This window comes from Zootoca vivipara, chromosome 10 (genome assembly GCF_965207765.1).
Source record: "Zootoca vivipara chromosome 10, rZooViv2.hap1.1, whole genome shotgun sequence".
In the NCBI taxonomy this organism is placed as follows: domain Eukaryota; kingdom Metazoa; phylum Chordata; class Lepidosauria; order Squamata; family Lacertidae; genus Zootoca; species Zootoca vivipara.
The window spans coordinates 4,879,610-4,892,945 of NC_142593.1; the positions used below are offsets into that span (position 1 = coordinate 4,879,610).

A 13,336-nucleotide genomic window follows, 5' to 3' on the forward strand; every position below is an offset into this window, starting at 1 on the left:
TCTTTAAGGAGACATTGGCCCCTAATTAGTCCGCATTCCTCCTGGTGTGGGCGATACAGCGGCGATGAGTGGCACTGGGTGCGGGGGGGGGGTGCGACGCGGGGAGGTTCCGCGGATCCCCCGCTCCAGCCGCACACCTCCCTTGTTGTGCCACCACCCAGCGTACAAGAGCCAGCAGTAGCGGCGGCGGTGGTGACGGCGGCGGCAGCAGCAACCACCCCACGTTACTTTGATTGACAGCTGAACAAATGTTTCCCCTGTTCGAACGCCGGCGCAATCGAACGTCAGCAATCTCAAAGCTCCACCTCGGGCAGAGCGAAGGAGGGAGGGTTGGGGGAGTGGCCTTTCAGACGGGGCCTCCCGGTTGGCTGCCGTGCCGAGCCGCGTCTGGTCCCCACGTGGGGGAGACGGAGCGGAGCCGCCCCCCCACCTCAGAGCCGTAAGCCCATTTGTCAGCGGCGAAATGATGGGCATTAATACAGAACGGCGATTAATGAGTGGCCGTCGCTGATTGGTCGTTGGCGACGCCCTCCGTAGGAGGAGCTGTCGTAGCGGGGGAAATAGACAGGCGGCTAAAGAGGCTGCGTGCTTGCCGACGGGAGTGGTAGTTTATTTTTACTACATTGGCCACGTAAAGGCGGGGAGAATGGCTCCGTCAAGGACTCCACTTCCCAGGGTGCTTTGCAGCTACCTTGTCTTCCGATTGTTGTGAATATGTATCAGAATGTTAATGATTTGGTGCTGCTAAATTTGGTCAAAGGAGTCACCTCGCCAGAGCGTGTTGTTAGAGCTGCTCGGAGCGGTGGGTTTGGGTTGCCGCTGCGGTTTCGTGTTATATTGTTCCGTCTTGCTATCTGCAAGAGTTTGGAAGGAAAAGGAGAGGATAAAAAAGAGGGAAATAAACAACTCAATCAACCAAGATCGCATTTCTTCTTTTTTAATTTTTAATTTTTTTTATTAAAGGGGAGGGAGAACAAGAGGCATTTAAAGGGGAAGAAGAAAAACAAAACCGCAACAAAAGGGTTATTGCATTTAGACCTTTGAAGACGCGTATAATTTCCTCGGTGGGGAGAAAAAAGACGGGAGTGAAAACAACACATTCTTTTCATCTCGGGAGTTCCTGTTTGCTTTAAAGAAAAAAGGATTCCTTCTCTTCCTCCCTCCGCCCCGCCGCCTTCTCTCTCTCTCGCTCTCTCTCATCTGCCTCGTTGCGAAGGGCCAACAACTAAGATCAATAAAAGTTTTCAAACGGAAGAGGCGGCTGCGAGAGGCATCTGCTGCGGGAGAGGATCGCGTTTGGTATGAGCGGAGTTTTCCTTTCCTTTTGCTTTGCTTGCCACCGAGGGGGACAGGCGGAGGCGGAGGCGGGTCAGCCGCGGTGAAAGGGAGAGGAGCGTCGACCCTCGGACCGCGGGAGAGCGAGCGAGCGAGCGAGCGAGGAAGGAAGGAGCCGAGCCAGCGCTGCTGGCGGGCCGCGAATGAGCAGCCTTCTTCCGACCGCTGGGACATCGCAAGAGGGACTTGTTCGAGCGCCGCTTCGGAGCGCCGAGGCACCTGGACCCTCGGACTGCGCTTAGGGCCCTGGGCGTGGGAGCGGCGGGCATTGGCCGCAGCCTCGCCGGCGCGTCTGGTCCTTGGCCAGGGACACCCCCTGTGGAATGTTTCACGGGTCCCCTTCTGCCGGGGACTTAGCAGCCGCCTCTGCCGCCTCTTGTGTGTTCGCCTCTCGAGTCCTAGGGGTGGGAAGGTGCGGGCACAGCCTGAGACGCTCCCCCTCGAAGCGCGAGCGCCGGGCAGCCCCGTCCTCCTCCTCCTCCATCATCTCCTTTGCATCGCTGCAATTAAAATCAATGAACCGAGTTTTCTTTCTGGCCCAGAGCACCCACTAAATCGGTTTGGATGATTCGCGATCTGAGCAAGATGTACCCTCAAAGCAGACACCCGGTGAGTAGCGGCGAGCCCGAGGGTGGAAGGGCTGGCTGGGGGCTGCGGCTGGGGGCGAGGCTCGGGTTCCAGCAGCATCTCCCCCACCACCCCACCCCGGCCCCCCGGCCCCCTCTCCCGAAAGTCTTGTTTACCAAATGGGAGGGGCGGAACTGTGCGGTCGGTCCGGGTAGGGGGTGGGAGAGAGCGAGGTCTGGGGACGGTCGACGAGAATAAAGACCAATCTCTCCCCCTCCGCTTTCCCTCCTGCTAGGAGAAGGCAAATGAGGGAGGGAGGGAGGGAGGAGGGAGAGGGTGAAGAGGTGGGAGGGAGAGTTGGGTGAAACAATTGAGTTGTAGCCATTTTCTTATTGTTGTCTTTGGCTTTCTAGGCTTTACGGTGTCAGGGATTGGTTTCGTAGTACTTTCCGGCTTGCTAGCCTTTGAAAGAGTCACAGGCAAATTAAGCGGAGAGGGAGCGGAGGAGCCGTCATCTTAATTCGTTTTAGCTGCCCAGTGCGTTTCTGCTGCCCATTTGTACCTTGCGATTCCCTTTCCCTGCCCTCTGCCCCCTTTCATCCCCACCCGCCCGCTCCTTCACTTCCCCGATATGAAGACCCTCCGTGGGGTAACACAATATCCCCCCCTCCTTCCTTAAGCCCTTGCTAGTGGTGTTGGCTGGTTATAATGCTGGAGAGGGAAGATGAGCCGGCTGAGCAGAGCTGCCGCCGCCTCTATTAGAGGCTTATGGAGGTGTGGACAAGCAAGGCTCTACTTGGTGGGTGCATAAGGCAGGCAGGACTGGCATGATTGAAAGACAAAAACACTCGGCGTGTCCGTGCGCGCGCACCCTCGTGCCCAGAGTGAGTTTTAATTGCTCTTTTCATTACTGATGTATGGGTGACCTCGGCAGGCATGTTTGTATGTGTTGCGTGCACCAATGGCAAGGCTGGGCAGAGGAGTAATTAAAACATTTCATTCTGATGACCGCTTCTAGGCACCGCATCAGCCTGCTCAACCCTTCAAATTCACCATTTCCGAATCCTGTGATCGGATTAAGGAGGAGTTTCAGTTTTTACAGGCTCAGTACCACAGGTAATGATGTTTACTTTCCCTGATCCTTGTGTTTGCTTATCTCTTGTCACTCCCACTACTACCCCCTCCAGGCAATGCATGTGTCTCTCTTCTTCTTCTTTTAAAAAATCATACTCTTGTCTTCATTACAAAGAGACGGCAATCTTCCCCACCACTCTGCCAAACAAAACAAAGCAAAGCATTCCCGGGTCACAGCCCTGATAGAATGGTGTCATTTCATCTCCTTTATCTTGGCAATGAGCTGTGCCCACTTGACTGAGGGAGGTTTCAAATACTAGGAGTGTGCTTTTAAACATATCCCTCAATATGTTCATAAACACTCCATCAAAGGTACTTACTATTTTTTTTAAGTTCTTCTGAATTAATCCAGGTGGAGGAAACACACCTTTAAAAGGTTAGTCTTGGCAGATCTAGAAACAAAACACAAATAAAAGTGCTCTTGTGGATTGGGCAAAGCACCAAGAGCAAAGAGGTTTGGAAACTGCTGGGCAAGGATTTCTGCCTCTCCCGGCCCCAGTTCTAGGGGTGTAAGCTAACAGGATTTGAAATCTCTTCCCCACCCATCCATGCACATCTTTGCTTAAATTAAATTTTTTGACCCCGCTCCTTCATATCTTGCGTGACAATGTGCAATGTCAGGTGCTGATAGAATGGAATTGGAGCTGGAGTGTTCTCTCATTATCCTTAGGGTAGAAGTACTTTCATACTCTTCTTGACAAACAACTCTCAAGATTGTTGCAACCTTAAGTGTGTGTGTGTGTGTGTTGGGGGGGGGAGTGCAAAGAAGGCTTTATTGCTCAGAAGATGTCACTTGTAGATGCTGTTGTGCTGCTTCCTTTAAAAGCCTAAAACCTTTCAACCCTTTCTATCTTGAGTGGTTACTCAAAGTTATATTGCCCGTTTAAGGGCAAGCAAGATCACACATAAAGGCAGCTTAAGTAGTGGTCTTTTTGAAAGAATTCCACAATAGCAGGTGATATTTATCCTTCGAAGACAGTCAAGCCGCCTGCCTAAGAATTCCATTTTTCTGACCTGTTTCCTTACCACCACCTCACTGACACAAGATGCATTTGCCTGAAAACTTTACTGCATTTTGGTTTTGAGCAAAGGACAAGTGGATCTTATCGACAAGGGAAATCATAGATACGCTCAAACTACTTGAATTTGGCTTCTTATTAATATTACAGAGGATATCCTGCAGGGACTATTCATATATCGAGAGGCTATGCAAAGGGGCATTATTAAGTACTCATGGATGTGTGTGTGCCTGTTTCTTTTCTTTTTCTTTAACAGTTTAAAGCTAGAATGTGAAAAACTGGCCAGTGAAAAGACAGAGATGCAGCGACATTATGTCATGGTAAGCAAGCGGCATAACGAATTCAAAATGTCTATTAGGGTGGTATACGAACAGAGAGGAACGCGAAGGTTGCTGGAGGCAGTCAGCTAGCTAGCGATAAGAGGCACTGTTGTGATGAAGGTTGCATTAGAAAACCTGGGCCCTGAAGGTTTGGCGCCTGCTTGTTATTCGGCGCTTTGACATAATTTTTTTCTGCTCAGTGGAACAATCCACTTGGACTTTCTTGTGTGAAATGAGTGTGTTCACTCCGGCACCCAATGGGTCCTGCATGGCAGAAGGTCTTTGAAGACTCTTGGTGTTTTAGGTATAAAGAATTCCTTACCCTTTGGCATATTGATGAAAATATGATTAGCTGGTCGGAGGCGTATACGAGTTTGCATGTAGTCTTCAAGACAAAAGCTTCCAGTCTATACTTCCACCTGCCATTGATTTGCAGAATAAATTTGTCATTTCAGAGAAAGACATTTGCATTTTAAGAGGCAAGACAAAGAGAACCAGCACTCTAATAAAAAGTCTTAGTTCTTAAACCTGTTGCTTAGGAGCTGCCAATTAAAGGCTTCATGGTTAATTGAGGACGTTGGTGACCAGAATTTTTGTAGAAAAGACCTCTCCCCCTCCCCAGTATGTATTTGTGGATTCCCTGCAGCAATGATTGGCATTTGATGAAGTCTCTAAACACCTAATTTTCTGATGGATTGTGATGACACCCAAAGAGCTGTTTTCTATCTGCTCATCTGTTTATATGAGGAAATAATTGCTTTCTTTACGTGATGGAGTGACTCTGTTTTAAGGAGGACAATAACCTTGAGATATGCGCCTTCTAGCCAGAGCAAAAGCTATCCATCAAACCTTCTATTCTGGCCTTCACCTGCTCTGATGTTCCTTGTGCATATGATACTAACTGGCAAAGCCGAGCTATTCTGCAATACAGGAAAGCAGGGTTTTCTTTTTCTTTACCACATACACAATTGTGTGTCTGCTTTGAATCTGAAACGCTCTGCTGTTTTATTTCTTTGCAAAGCCTATATTTGCTTGTAGTCATTTCATGTTTTTAATTTAAAATATCGAAAGAAAAGTCTCCTCTACATTGCTGATTTATGACCCTGTCTGCTTTCTAGCATTTCCAACATTTTACCATCTTAAATTGGTGCTGTGGAACACAATGTATACTTGGGCTCTGTCTGATCTTTAATAATTGTATTTGTCATTTTCCCTTTCTGGTATGCATGTGTGTGATTTCCTTCCCCCCCTCCTTTTTTGAGTGGTAGTTTAAACAAATGTAGAATTAAAAGCAGACCAACACAAATTAGGAATGTGTATGATTTGAGGAGATACAGCTTAGTTACATTATGCTACGTATGCTTTCAAAAGATTGCAAATTGTGTGTGTTTGTATGATTACATATTCTAAAATGAGTTCATTTTCCTCTTTCTTCTTAGTATTATGAAATGTCCTACGGGTTGAACATAGAAATGCATAAACAGGTAGGCAACACATTTCCTCTTTTTGTAAAGTTGCTGTTAATTTTTAAATTTTTAATCCACTTAAACTACAGCACTCATTCAATTGCAGACAAGATTTTGGTTTGTTTGTTTTTGCTCACCGGGACAAACTGATTCTTTGAATGTGACATAAGAGCCTGTGCAGGCAGGTGTAGGTGGTCTTAATATTTTGCGGACATTCCCTAAAATGCCTGTGGTGGATTTGTGTTGGGTAAATGCTGTTGGATTTGGTAACAGTTGTGTGAAGTAATCTCTGCCTGCAAGTAGTCCAGTTGTTGCCTGTTGATAACAAAATCAGAATCTTAGGTTTGAGCTGTCTTGAGTTGAAGCCTACTGCCTTGTAGATGAGCTGATGGGCAGTGGACCTGAGACCAGTCTGTGTATGGTGAAGGGGCCAGTCGCCTTTTAAAGGTGTTGGACGTGCGAGTCGGTGAACTTCTTGAGATCTGTAGTTTGAAAAAAGGAAGTTGATGCGGAACGAGAAAGCATGCCTCTGTGTCCTTTTACGTGGACCACCTCAGGAAATCCTGTGCTTCAGTGCCAAACACTCCTCACGACATATAAGCTTATACTGATGTAGACACCAGCAATCAGGCCATGACTGGTAGGTTAAAGTATGCTGTGGTAAAGAGGATTTTTGTTTTTAGGCTGAATGAGGCTAACTTTTCCTGGTGAAGAAGCGTGATTAAAGTTTTTTTAGAATTGTGTATTGCTGAAAGTTATGGGAAGGTGGTAATGGAAGTCCTCTAGCACGGCAGCATAATTCTGATCAAGTGTTGAATTCTGTACAGAATGTGAGAAAATTTGACTTCAGAATTTTGGGAGCTACTTCATAGTTTGTTCCTTTATTTACACTTCTACGGGTTTGTCACAATAGTTAAGCTGCTAAATTGGGCATAATAGCAACACACTGTCTAGTGTCTACTAGCTTAAATTTCCTATTCTGTCGCATAACAGGTTTTGGCTGCAATTCAGTTCATTTTAATTGCGCCAATTCAGATGTTGAGGACATGTGTAAGTATTCATAGGATTAATGGTTAATATTAATTAGTGCTGTGAGCTATTGGGAAGAATTGTTAAAACCTTTTGAAGTCAGAAAAAACTTTGTCTTGAATTTGATGTAAAAACTCATCCACCTACCTTTTTAAAGGACAATAGAGTATTTTTGTATCTAAGCAAAATTGGTAACCAAAATCCTCATGGATTAGCTTATGAAGTTTCTGGTATGTGTACCAAAAGAGCCATTAACATTTTGTTCAGGAACACATTGAGAATAATTTAATATATGTATGTAATTTTTTTTTTCTGGGCAGGGGGAACCTAGAAGGTGGAAAAGCCTAGATATAAAGTTTGTAATGTTTGCACTGCCTCGGTTTAAAATAAAGAAAAGTGGGCTTTCGAATATTTCACATTGGAAACTGCTTGCAGCAGGGTGCTCTGAGTAAATTTTATATTTAATTTGAAAATGTGCTGATTTTGAAGGATTGCATTTAATTAGAGTATCGTTTTTCCATTGCTGTCATTTCTGTTCAGATTAGTAGTATCAACACTCCACCTCTGCAGAAAACACTTCTTTTAATACTTTTTATCACATGCTGCCGACTCTAATGAAATGCAACAAAGAAAGTTCTTCGCAGAATTATCATTCTGAAGACTCTGACTGCCTTAGCCCTGTTTCTCTGCTGTGTAATATGTGGGCTTGGTAATGTTGATCATAGTATTTCTCTACCTGCCTGCAACCCTGTCCAGTAAAGTTCTCCATCTGACATTATGGGAATATTGGAAGCCTCCCTTACTTAAAGCCACCTTCTTCAAAGGGGGAAAAAGCCTTCCGACCTCCACCTCTTTGTCCTGCCCTCCCCCCACCGCCCAAATTTTAACCAATTGAGGCAGAGTGATCTGCTTTGGGGGTTATTTGTGGATTTTGCTCTTATATTCAATCATACGAAAATCCTGAGGGCAGTTTATCACATTATGGAATACAGACAGCTCTGCAAGCCACCTACTTATTATATTTCCTTTATTCCTGCCCCTCCTCCATTCATCCCCCCCCCACAAAGAAAAAAAGCACAGAGGGCCTATCTATCTTTATTTGTTTTCCCAGGCAGACAGCCTTGGTTTCTCATAGCTCCTTTTCCAGATGTAGTTGCTGGATGCCCTTGTAATGGAAAGCAGGCAATAATGGAGCGAAGTTGCCCTGCAGCATAATTGGGCCCTAGTTCTCAAGATCAGGTTAGGCTTATTCGCTTATTAGATTTGTGTCTCCGTGGGTTCAAAAGTAGGGCTCCCCGGAGCCCCTGGAAGAAGTACCCTAGTAATTGGTGGCCCTGGTATTTGAAACCTTTGTGTATTTTTCTGTTAAAACGTCTGTTCTTCTTGGCTGCTCCCAGCCACCAAGTATTTATTTTTAGAGAATTTTTTTCATTGGAACAGAAAATGACGGCTGTGATGGAGTCATGACTCTGTGATTTAGCAAATTGACAAAAGGATAAATGCACATAGCTGGCTGGCCCTGTGTGTGTGTGCCTTGAGGGTGGGGGGGGGGAAGAGGATGTGGCAAGGTCCCCCCCCTTTCTTTCTCCTCCCCCTTTGCAAGGCTGATCATCAGTCATCCTGTGTTGATTTTGATAGGAGACTATTAAAGTGAAACCTATGGGGAATTTGTCATTCTGAAAGGAAAGCTAATGTAATTAGTACCAATTAAAGTACATTTAGCAAATTGGATTTAATCTTAATTAAGCCTGCATAATGTTGCCAATTTTTAACAATTATGTTTGAGAACATAATTAATTTAGATTTTGGTAACTGAGTAAATAGCATTAGACTGATAGAATTAGTTTTCTGAATTATTTAGGTTTATTAAAAAAAAACAGACACTCAACACCAACAACCCTGGCATGTGGCACAGAAGCCTCGTTGTTGTTGTTGTTGTTGTTGTTGTTGTTGTTGTTGTTGTTGTTTGCAATCTTTGCTAAGATCAATAGAGTAGGATAAGTGTGTTGGGAGATGCCAGATTAAAATCTGGTGTTCGCCCCCCCCCTTTTGTGTTTGCCTTGGGATGTGAAAAAAATGTAAGCATTGCTCTCTATGGCAAGATGCTATTGATAAGGTTATCATCCTGAATATTACTAAGAAGCAAGTGCCTTGTATTCAGTGGAATTTATTTCCAATCAAGCACGCATGCAATTGTGCTGTTAAAAGAATTAGTGTCCTGAGAAATGTTTTAATGGGCCAAACCTTCTTAAAAGCACATGCACACACTAGCACTTCTACATAAATTCAAAAACACATGGATGTGTTGTTTCTTTGACTCTTTGGATTGTATTTTTGTTATTTTAATTAGTTGATAATGATAGGGTATAATAATCTCATCGTTTTAGTCAATCGGGAATTGAAGTGCTTTTACTCCAATATTCACTATTAAAATCAGAATTAGCCCTTGGCTGCAGATAAGACCATTATGAATAGTACCAGTGGGAAGTCAAATAGGAGGCAAATATCATTCTCTGCGTGTTTATTCCCCCTGAGTTGAGATTACAGTGGTCCTTTTGTTTTTCAGCAAAGCTCTTCCTAGTTGAAAGCATTCTCAGATAAACTGGTTCCTTTTCCTATGGATATTTTCAGGAGATCAGACCTTGGAGGTTTTGTGCGTGCATTTTAAGAACCATCTCTGTACGCCCCTCTTCCCTTCCTCCTTTCACTGCAATCCATGTAAATTTTATTACAAGTCTTAGGCAACAACCATGTGAGTGCTTCTAAAATATTAATTGAGTAGAAATGAAAGGGCTCTGGCCAGCTGATAGGATATCATAATCGTAGCTGCAGTAGTCGATGGTAAATGATGATAAATGGCATTAGGAACCTTTTAGCAAACTGTAATAACTACAAGGAGGGAAGCGGTATGGATTTGCATTATATCTGATACCCTCTGGTACCAAGTGGATTGCCAATACTGCTTGTTTAGCATTTTCTAAGGGCAATAGGATATTGATTTCTGACTTACAAGGAACAGCTCTATTTTCACCATTGAAAAGTATTGCAGGTTGTTAAGAAGAAATTGACTTGAAGAGGCCTGACTGCTGCCCATCATGGAGCAAATAAAGCAAAACTGCCGAAGCATGGTGGTGCAGTGAGATGGGGCCCTCAGCAATTTGTTGCTATTAATTTACCATGCTCGACAGCAAATCAATCGGCATCTACTTCATCTGCTGGAGAAAATGCTGTCCAGGGCAGATAAAAGGCCCCGCATAGTACAGGGAATAGGGCTGGATTGGCCAAACAGAGGCTGCAGTTAATGTGTAAATAAGTGAAATCAAGGCAACTCTTGCAGAGGAAGCTGTTTTTAATTAGGTTGGGGCTTTATAGTGAGCTATTTAAGAAAGTAGCATAGAGCTCGGAGGGGAGGAGCAGATTTATTGCCGACTGGGTTGATATATGGTTCATATGACATCCTAGCCTGGAGTCTGCTTACTGCTGGTGCTTCAGTAAATTACTTTGGTAAAAGACCAAAGATGGAAATCCATTTGTTTAATTTAGAGCTGAATGTGGACTGTTTTTCATCTCTGGGGTCACAGAATGCTTATATTGTCGAGAACCTCTGGTATATTCTCTAATGTAATGAAGTCTCGGAGGGTTGCTCAGGCCTCTGACTTAAAGGAGGGCTTATGTCAACCCCTGACCTGCCCGTAGTGGAAAGCCAGTGCCAGATGCCATGGTTACCACCCCATCCTCAGGTACGCACATTTCCCTCTTTTTCCTAGAGGGGAAAAAAAGAGATCTGCCACCACTTTCGGTGTGCCTGTCTGATAAGCAAACGAGCTGTTCCCTTCCACTCTTGGTGGCCTGTTGCCCTGAGCGGCAGAGTGTGTCTACCTGAGCAGGTGAGCAGCACTAGTGGCGAGCAACCAGAAGCAGCTGCTGTTTGTTGGTTTGCAGCCTCTTGCTGCAAGTAGTGTCTGCCTCCACTTATACTCTGCACAGGCTTCCTTAGTCACTTAAGTGTTGAGAACAGCCCAGGGTTCAGATCCCATCTGCAGAGGGATGCCTTTATGTGGGACGGAACTCGCACGCGCTCAAGGAGCATCTGTGTTGGGACGTGTGTATCTCTTTACATTCTGGACAAGCAACTTGGTGATCTGTGGAAATTAATAAAAAGGTGTGTAATTGTTTAAATGACATTTCTCTCTGTTTATCTTTCTGATTACCTGAAATGTTTTTGGCTTGCATAAGATTGCACAATGTATGTGTGCTATATTGATCCTTAGCTGGAGAGATGCTGCCCTGTATTCTGGAGGAAAGCTGAGGAACCCACTAGAATTGCACCTCTTTGAGTTTTCTCCCCATTTATATACAGCAGGAAAGATTTAATTGAGATACCAGCAATGTAGTAGGAGCTGGCAGAAGAACTGGGAGGTTTAACATCAGATAGACTAGAAGTGAAAATGTAAAAGATTGTGGTGTCTCGCAGTGTTAAGGTTCTAACCTTGAGATTTTTCCATCAAATTTTAAAATATAAAATGTGTGTTGACAAATCAGTATGAAGGCCAGACTTCATATGTCCTAGTTTAAGATTATTTAGCATGTACTGTGAGACTGATTTTGGACCACACCTTCCTATGTGTGACATTTGGATCACAGAGCCCTCCTATGGCCACGGCTCTTTGGACATGGGAGGATGGGGGAAGCAAGGGTTTGTCAGCAGGAGGAGATTCTTGTAAACAGAGTCATATACTTGGGAACAGGAGCAGAGAATTGGAGAATATGATATTCTTCCTTTTTTATGAAGTATTGTTCCAAATTTAAAATAAAATGTACGTCTTTAATAGAATGAGGTTTGCTGTTGCAGGACCTCAGTTGCAGGGGCCTTCGTAGTCCCTTGGTATCTTTCATTGCTGTAGGAGGAAAAAGGGATCCATTACTCTTGGGATAGCTGGCTTGAGGCCGATATGCTCTGAATACGAATTTGTCGCCCCCCCTTTTTTTAAAGGCACTAATTTCTGTGCTGTATCTCTCAGTTTAGCATAAGCCTCATTTACCTGCACTGCCTGGAAAGAACAGAATCATTTGTATAATTAGATCTTCCTATAATTGAGAAATAATAAATAAATAATAGTAGAAAAAGACCGCTTCTATAACGTTACCTTGCCCCGCAGGTATGCATGGTGAATGGGATATCTCTTTTGCCTTGATGAACTTACCCTGACATTTTGCAAAGCAAAAACGTACGCCATGGATTAGCATGGCCACATCCTTAAACATCCACAATCCAGGTGTCTAAAGATTGCGCTCTTTTATCTGCACTTCACACACTGTGAGGGGGAAAAACTGATGGGGCAGCAGCAGCAGCGTACCAGTAGCAATTGGGCCCATTTGGTAAAAAGTTGGCTCGTGCTGCTTTTTAGGCTGCATGCAAGGCATTTTACATAGTAAACACACAAGAGTGTGAATAGAGGCACACCTTGGAACAGCAGTATGATGTTTATCTTTCTCAAACGTGATTGCTGTGTACAGTGTGGGATGTTCTTGATGATACAAGTGAGTTTTCCATCATGTTTATCCATGTTCTTATTAATTGCCGCGTATTCATAAATAGAAATATTAGGGCTGATTGAGTTTGATTTGTTCTAATTATTCTGGTGCAATTAAACTCCATACTTGAAAAGTAAGAGAGAAGAGTTTGTGTGACTATATGCGCTCAGTGCCCATTTGGAACTTAATAGTTCTGAGTGCGCCATTTGCTTCAGAAAGTGTTTGGCTACACGTTGGGAGAAAGTTGTGCTATTGGCTCTCTGAAGAATTTGATGTCTGTGACGTGTAGTGCATGCCATTTATTCCATGTTTTTTTGCACTACAAAGCAGAACTGATCTCAGCAGGTCTGATGCTAATTGGCAAACATAGGTCAGCTTGTGAGCCTCTAATCAACAAAGCCTCTAATATTCCTCTTAATTGAAGAGTGTAAACACTGGACCAATTGTCAGTCCATTGAAGTTAAGACCTAAATATTTATGCCAGTGTTGCAGCCTGCGAGTAACAGCTCATGAGGCTGGCATAATGTCATATTATTATATTGCACGGTTGCAACAATTGTTGAGCACCATTCTCCTAAACATTTATTCTACTGTGTAGCAAGTCTCTGGATACTACATTTATAATCAACAGCTAGAAAAGCCATACAGTATTAAGGAACATTTTCTTTAGCCGGTGTCCTATGTTGTGGTTTTTAACCAAGAAAAAGAAAATACATTCTCTTCTAATATTTCTGAACAGTTAAGGCCCTCCCCCTACTTTTTTTCTTTTTCTAATTTCATTTGCAGACATGTTTGCCAAAGCAGCTGGTCATATTCCAGAGCAGGGTGGCCAAGTAGGGATTTGTGGATCACAATACAGTTTTTTATCTGCCCTTCAGCATTGCCTGTGAAATTTTTGGTGAAGAAAACATACTGCATGCTATTTAACTCA

The 13,336-nt window shown here is 44.0% G+C and overlaps 1 protein-coding gene across 4 annotated transcripts in view; it reads left to right on the forward strand.

Moving 5' to 3' along the window:
• The first annotated feature begins 773 nt into the window (after positions 1–773).
• Positions 774–13,336, forward strand: part of LOC118076889 (transducin-like enhancer protein 4) — a 138,444-nt gene continuing 125,881 nt past the window's right edge. For all 4 annotated transcript variants that reach the window (XM_035100057.3, XM_060280067.2, XM_060280071.2 and 1 more), the window contains exons 1-4: positions 774–1,944; positions 2,921–3,018; positions 4,312–4,375; positions 5,815–5,859. In XM_035100057.3, coding sequence (XP_034955948.1) covers positions 1,900–1,944; positions 2,921–3,018; positions 4,312–4,375; positions 5,815–5,859 — 252 coding nt within the window. In that variant the 5' untranslated portion in view covers positions 774–1,899. The remainder of the gene's footprint in view (positions 1,945–2,920; positions 3,019–4,311; positions 4,376–5,814; positions 5,860–13,336) is intronic.